At 43.4% G+C, this 16,764-nt stretch overlaps 1 protein-coding gene across 2 annotated transcripts in view; it reads left to right on the top strand.

Moving 5' to 3' along the window:
- The window catches only part of GPATCH1 (G-patch domain containing 1), a 39,113-nt gene that overhangs the window by 12,033 nt on the left and 10,316 nt on the right, over positions 1–16,764 (top strand). For both annotated transcript variants that reach the window (XM_082366482.1, XM_082366483.1), the window contains exons 6-16: positions 135–193; positions 906–1,148; positions 2,221–2,368; positions 5,603–5,682; positions 8,293–8,497; positions 10,455–10,751; positions 11,727–11,905; positions 12,175–12,302; positions 13,307–13,443; positions 13,783–13,949; positions 15,715–15,928. In XM_082366482.1, coding sequence (XP_082222608.1) covers positions 135–193; positions 906–1,148; positions 2,221–2,368; positions 5,603–5,682; positions 8,293–8,497; positions 10,455–10,751; positions 11,727–11,905; positions 12,175–12,302; positions 13,307–13,443; positions 13,783–13,949; positions 15,715–15,928 — 1,857 coding nt within the window. The remainder of the gene's footprint in view (positions 1–134; positions 194–905; positions 1,149–2,220; positions 2,369–5,602; positions 5,683–8,292; positions 8,498–10,454; positions 10,752–11,726; positions 11,906–12,174; positions 12,303–13,306; positions 13,444–13,782; positions 13,950–15,714; positions 15,929–16,764) is intronic.

A 16,764-nucleotide genomic window follows, 5' to 3' on the forward strand; every position in this document is an offset into this window, starting at 1 on the left:
GAGTGTTCAGTGTCCGACTCTAAAGCTGTAGCGTCTTTTACAGGCTCAGCCATCTACCCCTGAAGAGTGTCAGTGAATCAGGTTTCTGTAATTTTAGTCACCTCTGACTAATGCATTTGAAATCTCTTTTATAGATCCTGGAGTAAAAATCTATGGCTGTGCATTACCCCCTGGAGGCTCTGAAGGATCTGAGGTATTGTATGGGATGATTGACCTTCAATTTGGCCCAGTAGCACCTGTTACTTTATGAGCGTGAAATTTAGGTTCGGAAAATTTTAGAAATCAGTCAGATCGCATTATAGGGAAATACCCATACCCTAAAAATGTCCTCATTATGTCAGATACTGTATTTAGCAACATGCCAGCCCCGTAGATGTCCCAAGTCTGTTCAGATTCTTAATATGGAATTGTTTGTCAGAAATAGGCTCACAACTAGAAAACAAACTTATGGTTAGCAAAGGGAATAGCGGTGGGGGCCAAGGGGGAGAGATAAATTGGGACTTTGAGATTAACATATACATACTACCATATATAAAATAGGTAAACAACAAGGACCTACTGTATAACACAGGGAACTACAGTCAATATCTTGAAATAACCTATAATGGAACAGAATCTGAAAAAGAATATATATATATATAAAACTGAATCACTTTGCTGGGCACCTGAAATTAACACAACATTGTAAATCAACTATACTTCAATTAAAAAAAGGTTAAAAAAAATGGAGTTGTTTGTGTTAGTATCGTTTGTTCAGGGGCTTGATTTAGTCATTTGTAATAGTGGAAACGAAAGTATGATAATTGTTCTGTTTGGAATTAATCACTGCATTTGAAAATAGTATTTTACAGGCTTTAAACCAGGCAGTGACTCACCTTCATTCCATTTTGAAACACTGAAAATAGGATGAAGATGATGACTACTTGCCAGAAAATGTGACCTTTGCGCCCAAAGATGTCACACCTGTGGATTTCACACCTAAAGATAATGTACATGGACTGGCTTACAAGGGCCTGGATCCCCACCAAGCACTGTTTGGAACTTCAGGAGAACATGTTAATCTTTTTAGTGGTGGACCCGAGGGCACCAACAATCTTCTTGGAGATGTTGGAGTGAATAAAGGAAGAAAATTGGGAATTTCAGGCCAGGTAAAAATGTTTCTGTTTTATAAACAGGGAACCGTTGACAAATGAGAATTCTTGCTGTATTATATTAGCCCCATAGTAAGCACTCATTATTCATTGACTAAATGAAGACCTTAAAGTGGTTGTGTTGTCCTTAGGAGCTTGTCCGAAGACATGTAAAGCACACCGTCCTAATTTGAATATGTGTTCCTGAGACCCTGTGACCTAACGTGCCTGGTGGAGTTTGTGTGTGAGGAGTGAGGACTGCTTTCCCACACCCCTGCGGGGCTGAGCAGAAAACCACACTCACCTCTTTGATTTAGTTAATATTTGAATTACAATCTGCCTCTCCAAGTTCAGGTCCAAGTTGTACTTCCTCTCCGACTCTTTCCTAGTGCTGCAAGCCCTAAGTCAGGAACCTGGGTGTAAGTTTTACTTTTACCAAAGGACCTTGGTAAAAAGACTTACTTTTTACCTTTGAGGAGATGGAGAGCTTTTCCTGATTGCCTGTCTTCTCAAATTGATTCAGAGTCTCTTTCCTAAAATAAGTTCAGAGAATGGTTACTTTGTCATTTCATTTGTACCTTTTCTTTCCTTCACATGTTTTTTTTTCCAATCCTTTTAACAAAAAGTGATATTTGTTCTTCGCCATTTCCCACAAAGATTAGGAGTTCTTCTAGCAGCCGTTAGAGTAGCGGTGGTCTTCAGACCCTGGTCACCAGCGCTGGCACCAGACCATGTTGTTCAGTAGATGAACGTTCTGCCTTTCTCCTTTCGGAGGCCCCATTTCTCCCCCTGCACTGCTGCTTGGGTGTCTTCTCCACTCCTCTTCCTGCACTAAGACCCAGACCCGTGGCTGCTGCTGAGTCTGGAGGACAGCTGCAGCGCTGGAGGCATGACATTCACTTCTGGTCATTGTTTTCCAAAAGACTTGGATACGTGTGTTAATCTGGGGCTCCCATTCGCTTCTCTCTTGGTGATCCTGAAGTACTAATGTGGTCTGATCAGTCCCATCCTTATAGTAGCCTTATCCTTCAGTGCAGGCAGGCATATGCTAACACCTATAGTGGCTCAGTGTGAGATCTTGCTTTTGAAGGCTTTTGGTGTAGGTGCCCTGGAAGAGGAAGACGATGATATCTACGCCACGGAAACTCTATCCAAGTATGATACCATTTTGAAGGATGAGGAGCCTGGAGACGGACTCTATGGCTGGACAGCACCCAGGCAATATAAAAATCAGAAAGGTAATTCCATGGACCCGCAACTGATGGTAGACCAAGTGTTGGGACATTGGCCTCCGTGGAGCAGGGAGTTGTTGGTCGAAGATGCAGAGTGAGGAACAAGTGGGGATCAGAGAGGCCCACTGTGGGAAGTAAGACAGAAGTGGAATTTAGACCAGTTCAAGGCCAAAGCCAACTGTCAAGACAGAGTCAAGTGGGGAGGAGGGAGGGGCCTGGAATCAGGGAAGGAGGAAGCGTGTGGACACGTGCTTGCTCGTGTTGCAGGTCAGAGCTGACAGCGGGTCAGAGGGACGCAGTCCCAGCTCAAGGAACTGGGCAGGTAGCCAAAGCAGGTCAACTGAGGCAGCAGGTCAGGAGGCCAGGCGTGGGAACCAGGTGGTAGGTACACAGAGAACCTGCAGCAACATGGAGATTGGTGCCCAGCTCATCTCATCACTTAAACTTATCTGGTTCCTAAGGGGCTCTTGTTGAGCTAGGAGATGAACATCTCTTGACACACCTGGAATTTCAAGTCAGAGTCGTATAGTGATTTGGATTCTATGGTTCTAAGTAGAATTTCAGTTTTTCTTTCCAGAAAAGGTATAGGAAGGAGTCAGTAGGTATTAATGGCATGTGATTTTGATTCAGTCAGACCTGGATTTGAGTCTTAGCTCTCAATCAGACCCAGGTTCGAATCCCAGCTCTCTACTGCCCAGCTGCATGACCATGGGCAAGGCTTGTAGCCTCTCTGGGCGTCATTTGTAAAGTGAGGATAAAATCCACTCTGGGGGTCATTGTGAGGATTAAATGGCATCACAGGTTTGGCATAGTACCTGCCTCAAAGACTGAATAAATGGCACCTCCTGTAACAACCACTTAAAGTGAGGAGGTGAGAGTTCAGATAAAATAATCTATTTAGATGTTTTTAGCTATAGTCAGATCAAGTTTGATCTAACTCTTATAAAATACATCTAAATAATCTAAGCATCACTCCCCAAAATGATGCCAATTTTACATTTCTAGAAGAGAAAAAAGCAGGTGAGAAACAGTCTTTAGTTTGCTTAATGGCTGTGAGCACAGACTCTGAAGAGAGATTCCCTGGGCTCCCGTCCTGGCTCTCCCCATTTATCAGCTGTGACCTTAGGCAGGCTGTTCAGCCTCTCTATGCCTCAGCGTCCTTGCCTGGGCAATGGACACAGCAATGGCTTACCTATCCCACGGAAATTTAATGTGCGTAAAGGGCTTAGAACGTGCCTGGCACACAGCAAGCACTCTGCAAGTGTGAGCGGCCTCTGTTGTCATCGCCACGAAAAGAACCCAGGGTTTTACACGAGGTGCTGGGCGGGTGTGCACCCAGACGTTAGTAGATGTTACCTCTGGGTGGGAACTAGGCTACTTTTATTTTCTTCCTTTTGCTCACCTATATTTTCAGATTTTTCTACTAAGACTATGTATTGTTTTCCTAACTTAAAAGAAGATATATAATATCATATTAAATTAATGTTATATTAATATTATAGCTTATATTAACGTGTTAGTTGTTACTTATACTAACTATATCAACATACTAACACACATACTATATTACTAATATTAATATAATGTATTAATTTATAATAATTATTAAGCTATAATAAATATACGTATTTAAATCTGCCTTCTCAGTCAAATCTTTGGCTTTTCCTTTGTATAACACCTTTGCCCTGGCTGATTAATCCCAGCCCTTCCCCCATCAAGCCTGGGTTGGTGCCTCCCTCTGAGGTCCCCACCCTCTGCTCACGCCCTCTCTGCCACAGTCCCCGCTCCTACCCTTAGGGTCACAACATCTATAGTTTTGACCTTACGGTTTTTCACTGAGTGAATCTATACGTAGCCAGTCTCCATGGCTGATTTTTAAATTGTTCTTGTTTTTTTTCCATGATAAGTAGGGCTATAGTATTCTCATGGCTCTCTCTTTGTAGACATTTGTTTATTTCTTCATAAAGGTGAAATTGCTGTTTTTTTTTTTTTAATTAATTAATTTATTTTTGGCTGCGCTGGGTCTTCGTTGCTGCGTGCAGGCTTTCTCTAGTTGCGGCGAGCAGGGGCTACTCTTCATTGCAGTGCGCGGGCTTCCCATTGCGGTGGCTTCTCTTGTTGTGGAGCACAGGCTCTAGGCGTGAGGGCTTCAGTAGTTGTGGCACACGGGTTTAGTTGCTCCGCGGCATGTGGGATCCTCCCAGACCAGGGAACGAACCCGTGTCCCCTGCATTGGCAGGCGGATTCTTAACCACTGTGCCACCAGGGAAGTCCCAAATTGCTGGGTTTTAAAAGAATACAAAATTCGAAGAATGTAATTTAATCCTATATTACCCTACAGAATTTTAGGGACTTCCAGAAGCTGGTCCAAAAGTTCTACGTCAGTTGAAGTGCAAAGAATGAGATTGTGGGGAGGGTAGTTCCAGGGCAGTGCTGCATCTTAAGCGGCTGAAAACCTCAGTGCCACCTGCCCCGCGGGCAGCCGTACCTGCTTCAGGGTTCAACACCCAGCTTGTGTAAGTGCTGGTGGTGATGTAGCATGGGCTTTTGGCAACAGAAAATGCAGTTCATGCATATGGATTTTCGACATAACCTCTATGTGCAGAAAATCCTTGAGAATCAAAGGGGTTGTCTCCACGACCAATAGATCATCCCTGGCTGCAAGTTAGAGGGTGTTAGTCATATCCTGAATTAGTGATCTTTATCTCTCGTTAGAATTTCAGTTGAGAAAAAGACAAAAGCACCTTTTAACTGGTCCCACAGTTAGATTACAGGCTGACCTGGTTGTATTGCCTTTTGTGTCTTACTTGGATGGTTGCTAAAGAAATTGGGAGGTCGTGTCCCCATGGTTCTTCACCTAGTTTTAGAAATGACTCTTTCAAAGTTATTTTTATTTTTATCCATACTTGTTCTCTTGATGGTTTTTCTTGAGATCTTTTACTCTACAGAGTATATTCTTTGGTGCCCCTTAGCATAGGACCTTACGTACTTTTTCTAAATAACGATGTTGAGGTGCCATTGTTACCTGGACAGCCTAATCAGCCCAGGGCGGTGTGGTCTGGGCTGCCAGTCACTGAGTCAACAGAGGTGTGAGGGCTTTACATGCCATTCTTTCCTCCCTTTTACTGATTGCAACTATGACATGTAGTGTTTATATTCTCGGAGATAAAAAACTGAGGTCTTTTGTCTTATTCTAATTTTCTCTGCCTCTGGAATTAATCAAATGACATCATTTTGTAGAATCAGAGAAAGAGCTTCGCTACGTTGGCAAAATTTTGGATGGATTCTCCTTGGCTTCTAAACCTTTATCTTCTAAGAAAGTAAGATTTTTCTCTTTCTTTTTTTTTTTTAAACTGATTTAGCACTTAAAATATTTGCTGCTGCGTAATCTGAGTTATTCCATTAACAATTGAAAAGGTAAGTAAATTCTGCTAACAGAAAGCAACAGTCTGGTTACTAGTGGTTGTCCAGGGAAACATATTCTGCACTGGAAATGTCAGTCGGTAGCCACATCGTGTTCAAAACATCTAACTGCTAATCTTTTAAATCCCAACTTCAAGTGAGTGGTTATTTCCATTAAGGAAGAATTACATTAGAAGGTGGTGGGAGAATGGAATTGATCTAATCCTGGGGGCAATGTAACTTAAAGAAAATTTCAAAGAGCCGTAACAGCCCACGGTCCCAGCTCCTCCTGGGCGCCGTGCAACACATTAGCTGCTGTGGGCAGGGCTCCCTGGGCTCCTTGCCTGCGCCGAGCGGAAGGGAGAGAAGCTGGGAACGTGTGGGTCGAGTCCTGGGGAGAACTCCTCATGCCTTTCCAGGTAGTTTTGTTTCTGTGAGCCTTTCTACAGCTTTGGCCACGTGGCTCTTTAACACCCAGCAGAGTCACGTGCTCACAGGTTAGCATGGGTGCTGGTAGCTCAGGAGGGGTGCCTGGCCCTTTGCCTCCTTGGCATCCTTGTTTTAGATTGTTCCACACTTTAATGGGCTTTTTGATTTTAACTCAGTGAACATTTGTTAAGTACCTCTGTGGCTTGGCCTGCGGTTCTCCGGAAGCAGGGAGGCCAGGAGCAGCGCAGCCTGAGAAACCACATACGTTATTACAGCAGCTTTGATTTGTTTAGTCGTGATAGTTAATGTGCTGTAACAGAGAGCAGAATATGTTCAGAACAGTGTTGGGCACATAGTCAGCCGCTGTTATTTACCAGAAATGTCATATTATGTCAAAGGAGAATGTGAGTTTTTTACATGTATGAAAAGGGAGCATAAAAATGGTTAAGTACTCATTCAGCTTAGGACTCAAGGGTAAATAGGACTATTTAAATAAGTCTTGGCCCCCAAGTAGCTCCTGCTTATCGAGGGTGCCAGACAGACAAATGCACTGTCGTGGCAGAGTGTGTAAATGGAGATATGGGCCCTGGAGGTTCCTCGCTGGCATAGGGCTTTGGGTGTGAACGATTCAGAGCACGGCTGTGTTCACTGAGCCTTTCACAGAGAGGCAGGTTTTCTAATATGTGGCTAAAAACCCAGCCTTTGGATCCAGAGGCAAAACAGAGCAGTGATTTAGCAGAGGGATTGAAATGCTTTGAATCCGATGGCAGATATTAAGAAGAGTCATGTGTATACACCCCTCCTATCTGCCATGCTCCCGTGGTTTTTTTTGTGTCATGGTAACACGAGAGTGTTTGCTGGCTGACTTGGGAGTTACGTTTTTCAGAGAAGGCGGTCAGGCTAAGATGATAAAAAAATGAGATTTCCTAACAATGATAATAGCACTCTTTCATGACTTTCATTGGGCCAGGTGCTCACCCCAGGCTGCACTTTACAACCACCTGGGAAGCTTGGGAAACTCCGGCTGCAGCCGACTTTTCTGTGGGATGGGTCACAGGCATCAGCATTGTTAAACCTCTCGAGTGAGCGCTGTGTGGGGCTGAGAACCACAGCCAGAGAGTGTTCAGTGCTTCACTGGTTACAGAGCTCAGAATTCCACGTAGCTGAAAAATCTAGAAAACAGCTTAAATAGGACTGTCCATAACTATGTGTTTGTTAGACCAAGAGCAAGGGAGACCATTTAGAGCAATAATTTAAAAATATCTAATACTTTCTTTTAGCTTATCTGTTCTACCATCATTAATACCTGAATTTCCCAAATGTATTTCAATTTCACTTCAGTCAGCTTTTGAATGAAAACTACCTTGGACCAAAAAATAAGGCCTGAAACTCCAATTTGGAACTGAAACATAACCAGAAAAAGAATTCTGAATTTATTTATTTAGAAAAAGTTTTTTTTAAACCTAATGTGATTTTTAAAAATTAATTAATTAAGTAGTTAATTAAGGCTGTGCCGGGTCTTAGTTGCGGCATGCAGCCTTCTTAGTTGCGACATGCGAACTCTTAGTTGCGGCATGCATGTGGGATCTAGTTCCCCGACCAGGGATCGAACCCGGGCCCCCTGCATTGGGAGCACGGAGTCTTACCCACTGGACCACCAGGGAAGTCCCAAGAATTCTGAGTTTAAAAGTAACTTATTTAAAGTTATTCTTTTTATTTAAGCTGTGAATCATACTTTTCTAAATTTTCTGATTCACAATGGGCCAGTTTTGCACGTGGGCCAGTAGTAGTAACTATAGTTATCGTTATTGTTCTCATATAAAACATGCGTGTTAGCATCTCTGAGTAGAGTGGTCAGGGGTGATATTTAAAATGTGTGGCCACGAGAACAGTGTGGTTCTGGTGACCCTCCAGATCCAGGACGGATGTTGGCGGGGCACCTGGGCAGGCTGTTCCCGGTGCTGCCTCTCTGCCAGATGCTAGCCTGGGAAAGGGTGGCATTAACCACGCTCACAGGTAATGAGTTTTCTTGGTTAAATGAAACATGATCACCTTGCAGCCTGTATGTTCTGAGTTTTGTTTTGTTTTGTTTTTGTAAGATTTATCCACCACCCGAATTGCCAAGAGACTATCGACCAGTGCATTATTTCAGACCTGTTGTGGCTGCAACCTCAGAGAACTCCCACTTACTTCAGGTATTATCAGAGTCAGCTGGAAAGCCAACACATGACCCAGGGACACATAGTAGGCACCAACTGAATGCCTCCAAGCGGGGAGAGTTGCTAGGAGAAACGCCTATTCAAGGTACGTGCCACAGAGAAGATTAAAATCATTACATTTATAATAATCTGAGTTATCCAAATCAAAATGGAAAGTCATTTTCCCACTGAAATTTTTTACATAATTTTGTACTCCCAAACTGTGGGAATAAAATTGTTTATTGTGAACGGCATAGTTAACAGTGTACACATCCTTTACTTGTTGTTTTCCCACCATCAGTTGAGTTGTGTCATTACAATTATAAACCCAGTCTTAAGTGCAGCAGTTTTCAGACTTTTGGTAATTGTCCGAAGAATGAAGCAAAGACTAGGGCCATGTGTACCTTCACTTTTTCTGCACAGCCTGGGAACATATTGGTTTTTTTCTCAGGGGAAAAGGGTACTCTTGCTGTTTTCCTGAAAGCCTAAAAGGAATGAGTGTGTCTGAAAGGATGGATAGACGTGGAGAATCCCCCTGTAGGCTGGAACTGAGAGACCCACTATGAGAGGTGGACTTGCTGTTTGGGAGCCTAACAGGTGCCTCAGCTACAACAGACCAAAAGAGAACTCTTGGTTGCCCGCTTCCTTCCCCAGAGTCGCTCTTTCTTCAGCTTTCCGCTTCCCAGTAAATGATACCACCAGTGACCCACTGCCTGGCCCAGAACATGGGAACCCTAATTCTTAGCTCCTTTCTTTCCCTGCCTCCCCCTCCCTACCCAGTCCCTCAGCAAGTCCTCTCAGCTCTACCCTCAACATGCGAGGGGACCCCGTCCACTTCTCTTCATTTCCGCTGCTTCTACCCTGGTCTCGGCGCCCATATTCTCTCACCTGGATCATTGCAGCAGCCCTTCATCGGTCTCCTTAGTTCCCTTCCTTTTTCTCTGCAGCCTGTTCCCTTTAACAGCAGCCAAATGTATCACTCCCCACATGCCCCCACTAAAACGCTCCAGTACTGCTCACACTAAGGAAGAGTCCAGACTGCCCGCAGGGCCCTGTGGACCCCACCCTGCCTACCTTTCAGACCACAGCTTATACCACTTTCCCTGAACCCCCTGTGGTCCAGCCTCATGATTCTCCCTCCTGCCCTCTGAACCTGCCGACCATGATGCTGCCTCGGGGCCTTCATATTTCCTCTGCCTCTCTTTTCTCTCACATTTTGGCTTTTTCTTTTTTTTTTTTTTTTTGGCCGCGCTGTGGCTTGTGGGATCTTCGCTCCCCGACCAGGGATTGAATCTGGGCCCTCGGCAGTGAAAGCGCGGAGTCCTAACCACTGGACCGCCAGGGAATTCCCGGCTCCTTCTTTTTACTTAGAACTTGCCTCAGATATTATCTTTTTAGAGGACCTTTCCAGGCTTTCCCTGCCCACTGTTTAAGCTAGTTGTCTCTCCCTCTGCCCCCGTGACCAGCCCTCTCACATAGGTCACCCTGTTTTTTTCTCCCCACAGTCCTCCTCTTGCGGTGGTCCTCTGGTGTTGATTCGTGGTTTCTTTAATGTCCATCTCCCTCACTAGTGAGAGCAAGACCTCATCTGTGTTACTCTCCCAGCCCCAGGCCTGGCAGTGGGTGCTCAGTGAGCATTTGTGACACGCGTGAGTGTTTGATGGGTAGCTGTGCTCTGAGCCAGGGCTTGTGTTGGGCAAGACCATGGAGATGGTGGTTGCCCCAGACTGGAGGTCCAGAGTCTGGGATGTCAGGTTCCTCATTCTAGGACCACTTACTGGCGTTATAAACATCCAAGTACTAACCTCCACTTTTGCCAACTATAAAATAGGTGTGTCATTATTTTATTACTGTCTAGTTCACAGGGATTGTATGAATACAGATGAAACACTAAATGTAAAATACTCCAATTACATAAATTACATAATTACATAAATTTGTCATACTGGGATCAAGACAACAATTACCTAAATTTGTGATATTGAAAATGTATGTAGAGAGATATGTGAGTATAGATGTCTTATGATGCTTTTCATCTCTTGCTATTATTGTTTCTTTTTTAGGGACACCTACTTCAGTGTTAGAATTTCTGTCCGAAAAAGATAAAGAGAGACTCAAAGAAATGAAGCAGGCAACTGACCTTAAAGCAGCTCAACTCAAGGCCAGGAGTCTGGCCCAGAATGCCTCTAGCAGCAGACCCCAGCCCTCCTCTCCAGACGTCGGACACTGCTCTTGGCACATGGCATTGAGTGGTGGCACAGCCCCCGTAAGAGCCAGCAACTTCAAACCTTTCGCAAAAGAGCCAGAAAAGCAAAAACGATATGAAGAGTTTTTAGTAAATGTGAAACGGGGTCAGAAAGGTGGGTGCTAGGCCTGGGCCTCCCACGTGTCACCAGGGGTAGTGTTATTGCTGTTCTGACCCTAGACCCAGATTCAGAATTGAGGTATCCTGCTCTGGCAGTGTTTTACTTTGCCCTGCTGTGAACACTGTAAAGATTTCAGGCCCTGGCTCTTGACTTGAGAAAGCAAGAACAATTAGTCTGTGTTTCTCTGTATCTCGGGTCCCAAAGATAGCAGTTTAAGTAGAGAGTGTGCCTTGGCAGTGGCTAATGTTAAATTACAGACCATTTACTGTTTGCAAATGCTTGACTTCTGTGTAAGGGTTGCATTTCCTGCCACGAGAACAAGGTCATTTCCCACTCTATCTTAAGATCCTAACCATCTAACTCTAAATCATAGTCTAAAATTTAAGTTACCAAGATAGTTGGCTGTTGAACCCTTACATGGGGAAAAAGTCACTCTATGATCTATGAAGTAAATATGGCAAGATTGAGGCAAGAGATTGCTCTTATACGCAGTAGTCCTTGTGAGAGCTTGTCAGCAAATTAGAGGGGTTGGTTTTCAAAAGCAGATCTTTGTGTACTGTGCCTTAACTCCCCACTAAGATTCCACACCCCTAGTGTTTACATGTTAAATTAAAAAACAAAAGTTAGAGAAAGGAGTGTTTTCTGCTCAAACTTAGGAATATAGTTGGGATGAATTTTCACTGTCTGGGACTGGTTATAAGTTCCTTGCTTTGAAAATTTAATCAAGCATTAATCCCCAAATGTTTTTCTCTGTTATATGCAGTAGACAGAATTCAATAAAAGCATCATTTTGAGGGAGGGAGCAATATTACCTGCCAAGTACCTCCCGCCATGCTCTTAAAAACCAGGATAATGATTATGTGTTTCCTCTGGTGAAAACTACAGGGATACAGTGGTGCCCACTAGATGTTCTCCTTTAAGTTCTCCATTTTTCCTAGGAGTGAAGCAGTTTCTTGTTCTCTACCATAGATGCTCTGGAATGTTGTCTTGATCCCAGTATGACAGAGTGGGAGCGACGCCGTGAGCGGGATGAGTTTGCTCAGGCAGCCCTGCTGTATGTGTCTTCCCATTCGACCTTGTCCTCCCGGTTCACTCATGCCAAGATGGAAGACGATTCAGATCAGGTGGAAGTCCCTCGGGACCAAGAGGTCTGTCGCCATCATTCCCCATGTGGTGAATTTTAAAATTAAAACACTGTATAACCAAAAACGTTAAAGCCCTCAGTGAAAAGATCAAAATGCACATGGCACTGTAGAATAAGAAATGGCTTTATGCTTTTAGCTTCCAGTGTACTTTAGCAGAAATGTAACATAAGCTGTTTTGAAATTTTGGAAGATTGTTGGCAAACTTGTAAATGGAAAAGCAGACAGGTCAGTTGTGTGGCCACTTGATGAAACAGACGACTGTCTTTTCCCAGAATGACGTCAGTGACAAGCAGTCAGCTGTGAAGATGAAGCTGTTTGGGAAGCTTACCCGAGACACATTTGAGTGGCACCCTGACAAGCTTCTGTGTAAGAGGTTTAATGTCCCTGACCCATATCCAAGGTAAGTTGGATAAACCTGCCCTTACATCAGTACTTATTCCCCTGTTTTAAAGCTAACTCTCCACCTACATATTCATTTAAATTTCCTTTTCCTAGATGAACTTACTTGTAAATGCTTGGAGCTGCAGACTTTGCAGATTTAACTTGTATTAATTTGTTACTAAAAAAAAAAAAAAAGCAGACATCCAGGTAGCAAAGATAGGAAACTCAGATACACCAAGTTACAAAAACATAATGTCTGTCTAATTTGCCACCTTTTTAATCACACACAGAGAGTTTACATTTAAAATGAAACTTACATTTTCTGATTCTCTATACAAGTTCAGTACCTTCTTATTTGATTGTGAACACCACAAGAAAGCATATACAGTTGAATCAGAGACTTTGTCAGAAAGTTGAGGTATATTTTTGGCAGTGGAACTTTTCTTTCATGGAAATCCATTGTCAAAGTTAAATTCTAGGGCTTCCCTGGTGGCACAGTGGTTAAGAATCTGCCTGCCAATGCAGGGGACATGGGTTCAAGCCCTGGTCTGGGAGGATCCCACATACCGCGGAGGAACTAAGCCTGTGCGCCACAACCACTGAGCCCGCGAGCCACAACTACTGAAGTCCATGCGCCTAGAGCCTGTGCTCCGCAACAAGAGAAGCCACGGCAATGAGAAGCCTGCACACCACAATGAAGAGTAGCCCCCACTCACCGCAACTAGAGAAAGCCCGCGCGCAGCAACGAAGACCCAACGCAGCCAAAAATAAATAAATTAAAAAAAAAAAAAAAGTTAAATTCTAGCTCTTACTATAATAATAAAAAACTCATGGCTCCTAAAGTCAGACGTTCCAAATTCTAAAATTGCTTTGAGAAGCAAAAACATCTTAAGGGACCTTTTCAGCCAAGTAGAAGAGCTACTGGTGAAAAACATGAGATGGACAGCCTTATAGGAACTGGATTTTATCCTCACAAGTTGTTATTAAAATTATTTATATATATGTTTCCTTTTCAACCCCCAGTTCAACTTCAGTTGGCTTACCAAGAGTGAAACGTGACAAATACTCAGTCTTCAACTTTCTGACAGTCCCAGAGACAGCTTCCTCACCTGCAACTCAAGCATCAAGTGAAAAAGTTCCACAGCACCAAGGTCCCGACAGTGAGTAGGCCTTCCCCAGGTCCATGGTCTCAACCCCTAGCCTGTCGGGAAGACAGAAGTAAAGGGTCATCTTGTCATAGGGGTACATGTAGTGTGAACTCTCCTTCCATTAAAAGAATCGTTCATGTGAATACATTAGCTCATGCTGAAGTGGTCCAGATATACACTGTTTTGGGTTGGAGCTCTGCTTCAGCATCTGCCACATTCCCAGCACATTGCACAGTGCCTGGACCATACATAGTAGGCTCGCTGATGTTCTTGAATGAATTAAAGAACCATAATGCAGAGCTTGCCTTTTGCTTGCTAATTCTAATGTTAGGTCTATGTCCTACCTTTCAGAATCAAGAAAACCATCCAGGTGGGATACATCTAAACAAGAAAAGAAAGAAGATTCCATTAGTGAATTTTTAAGTCTGGCTAGATCAAAAGTTGGTCCACCTAAACAAGAGTCCAGTCCATTAGTAAACAAAGAGGAAGAGCATACAATGGAATCAGTCTCAGATAAGGTATTTGGGGCTCTCAAGTTCTCTTTGCCAGGCTGACTGTGGCCTTTGCCTCTCCCTGTGGTGATGAGGTTCTCATCAGGAACCTGTGGCCCCGGCATTGGGAGCACGGAGTCGTGATCTTGATACTTTTGAAGATTACAGGCCAGAATTTTGTAGAATACCCCTCAATTGGGCTCATCAGGCGTTTCCTCAGGATTAGATTCTGGTTCTGCATTTTTGGCAGGAACACCTCAGAAGGGATGCCGCTGTGCTTTTGTTGTGTCCTGCCAAGTAGAACACGATGATGATTTTTCCCGTTACTGATGTTCACTTTGATTATTCGAGTAGGGTGGTGTCTGCCAGACTTCTCCACTGTGAAGTCAGTCTTTTCCCCTTTGTAGTTAAGTACTTTTATTTATTCATTTCTTATTAATTTGTACTTTATCTTTAATACACATCTAAGAACTTTGAAATATATAAATACCCTGTCCTTCATCAAACTATTTATGTCACTGTGGACCCACAGTTTCCTATTTTATCCAGAGGGATAATTCAGTACTATCATTATTTATTTTAATGCTCCAATTGTGCTAGTTTGGTTAGTTGAAGCCCCTTCAAGTTGGCTTCTGTGTCCTGTTGAAATGTCCCTTTTACGCTCTGAGCATGTCCTCACTTTCTGGGCACAGTAAGATGTTCTGGCCTCATCTTTTTGTTTCTCAGCCCCAGCTCTAGAATCAGTCCTTACTCCAAGGTGTCCTGGTTATTTTTAGTGGGCAATGGTATGCTTTTCTTCCTTAATTTTTTTCTATGAAAAGGGTTTACTTTAAAATCATAAATTCCACTATCTTGTATCGGTTTTCCTCACGTGCGTATTTGTAACTCTGCTTCAGAAACTGGAGGCGGTGTGGGACTGGGGAGGGACCCCAGGCCAAGAGCAAGGAGAGCTGGTGGTAGAGTCCAGACCCACCCTGGGCACGTAGCATGCGTGCGTCGTTGACAGAGGCTCTTGTCGCCCCTGACCCACGTTCTTCAGTGGTAAAATGGAAGGACTGGAGTGGGTTCTGATCTAGGCCAGTCCTGGGCTCTCTCGTCGCTGCTGTTCACACTTAGCACGTTAGATCACCCCATGTCTGTCTGGTGATTAGCTGTTAGGATGTGGGAGCCATGTCTTCTTCATACCTTTGCTCCTTGTTTATAGAATGGAGTGTATACCAAGTCACTGCCTCTTTATTGGCAAACCTGACTCTCCACACCTGGGGTGCTTTTAGGAAGGGTGACGTGCAATTGCAGAGGGGAGCTCCAGGACCATTTTGTTGGCTTGTTCTCAGTGCCCTCCCCATTGTGTGGAGGCCCCCAGTTTTCTCTTCAGAACTTTTATACGAGTACACTGTCTTCACTACCTTTCACGTGGGACCTCTGAAGGCTCAGATAGACTTTTGAAAACAGGACAGAGGCACTGTGCTAGTCCCTACTGCCTTTTTCTGGGTCCTTTGCAGTTCTGATTAATAACCTATTTCCGTGTGTAGCTTCAGCTACTTCTACCAGTCAGCACAATCTACAGGTGTTGAGTCAGAAGCACCACAAAAATGATGCCATGTGAGTGATCATTGTTTAGTTAGGCAGTGCGTGGGTGTGGAGACCCACGTAAATGAGCACAAACATAAGTATGTGTGCATATGTATGCATGCGTGCGTGTGTGTGTGTGCATGGGTGCCATGTTCTAGAACACGTGGCTCCTTTCACCCTTGCTTCTTCATTTCTGACTGTTACTTCACTGTTAATACAGGTAAACAAAGGTGTGGATTCACAGACTGAAGGAGAGGGTAGCCGCCCATCCATGGACTTATTCAAAGCCATCTTTGCCAGCTCCTCAGATGAAAAGTCTTCATCCTCTGAGGATGAGCAAGGCGACAGTGAGGATGATCAGGAGGGTACCCGGGAAGCCGACATCAAAGGTTCCCAAGAGACTGACTTGGTGGAAACGTCATCTGTGGCACAAGGTATGTCAAATACTTTAGACTTTGGGATCTAAAAAAGAAAACAGTGATGTTTCTAGAGAAGCTGCTTTCTTCATTTAGTGTGTAATTTGGGACCAGGATAATTAGCAATTGATGATTTTTTGATGATGTTTTAATCTTTTGTATTTTTTAAGTTAAAAAAAGTTTTATTTAATTATAGTTAATTTACAATATTATATTAGTTTCAGGTGTACAACATAGTGATTCAAAATTTTTGTAGATTGTATTCCATTTAAAGTTGTTATAAAATATTGGCTATATTCCCTGCACTGTACGATATATCTTTGTGTCTTATATATTTTATACATAATAGTTTGTGTCACTTAGTCCCCTACCCCTCTTTTACCCCTCCCGCCTTCTCTCTCCCCACTGGTAACCACTATTATGTTTTCTATGTCTGTGAGTCTGTTTCTGTTTAGTTATATTCATTCAGTTGTTTTATTTTTTAGATTCCACATGTAAGTGATTACATACAGTATTTGCCTTTCTTTGTCTGAGTTATTTCACTTAGCATAATACCCTCCCAGGTCCATCCATGTTGTTGCAAATGGCAAAATTTCATTCTTTCTTATGGCTGAGTAGGATTCCATGGTGTATATACACCATATCTTCTTCATCCATTCGTCGTCTCTTGATGGACACTTAGGTAGCTTCCATATCTTGCCTATTGTAAATAATGCTGCTGTGAACATTAGGGTGCATGTATCTTTTCAAATTAGAGTTTTCGTTTTTTTTCTGGAAATATACCCAGGAGTGGAATTGCTGGATCACATGATAGTTCTATTTTTAGTTTTTTGAGGAACCTCTATACTATTTTC

The sequence above is a fragment of the Balaenoptera borealis genome (genome assembly GCF_965194805.1).
Source record: "Balaenoptera borealis genome assembly, chromosome: 19".
Lineage (NCBI taxonomy): Eukaryota > Metazoa > Chordata > Mammalia > Artiodactyla > Balaenopteridae > Balaenoptera > Balaenoptera borealis.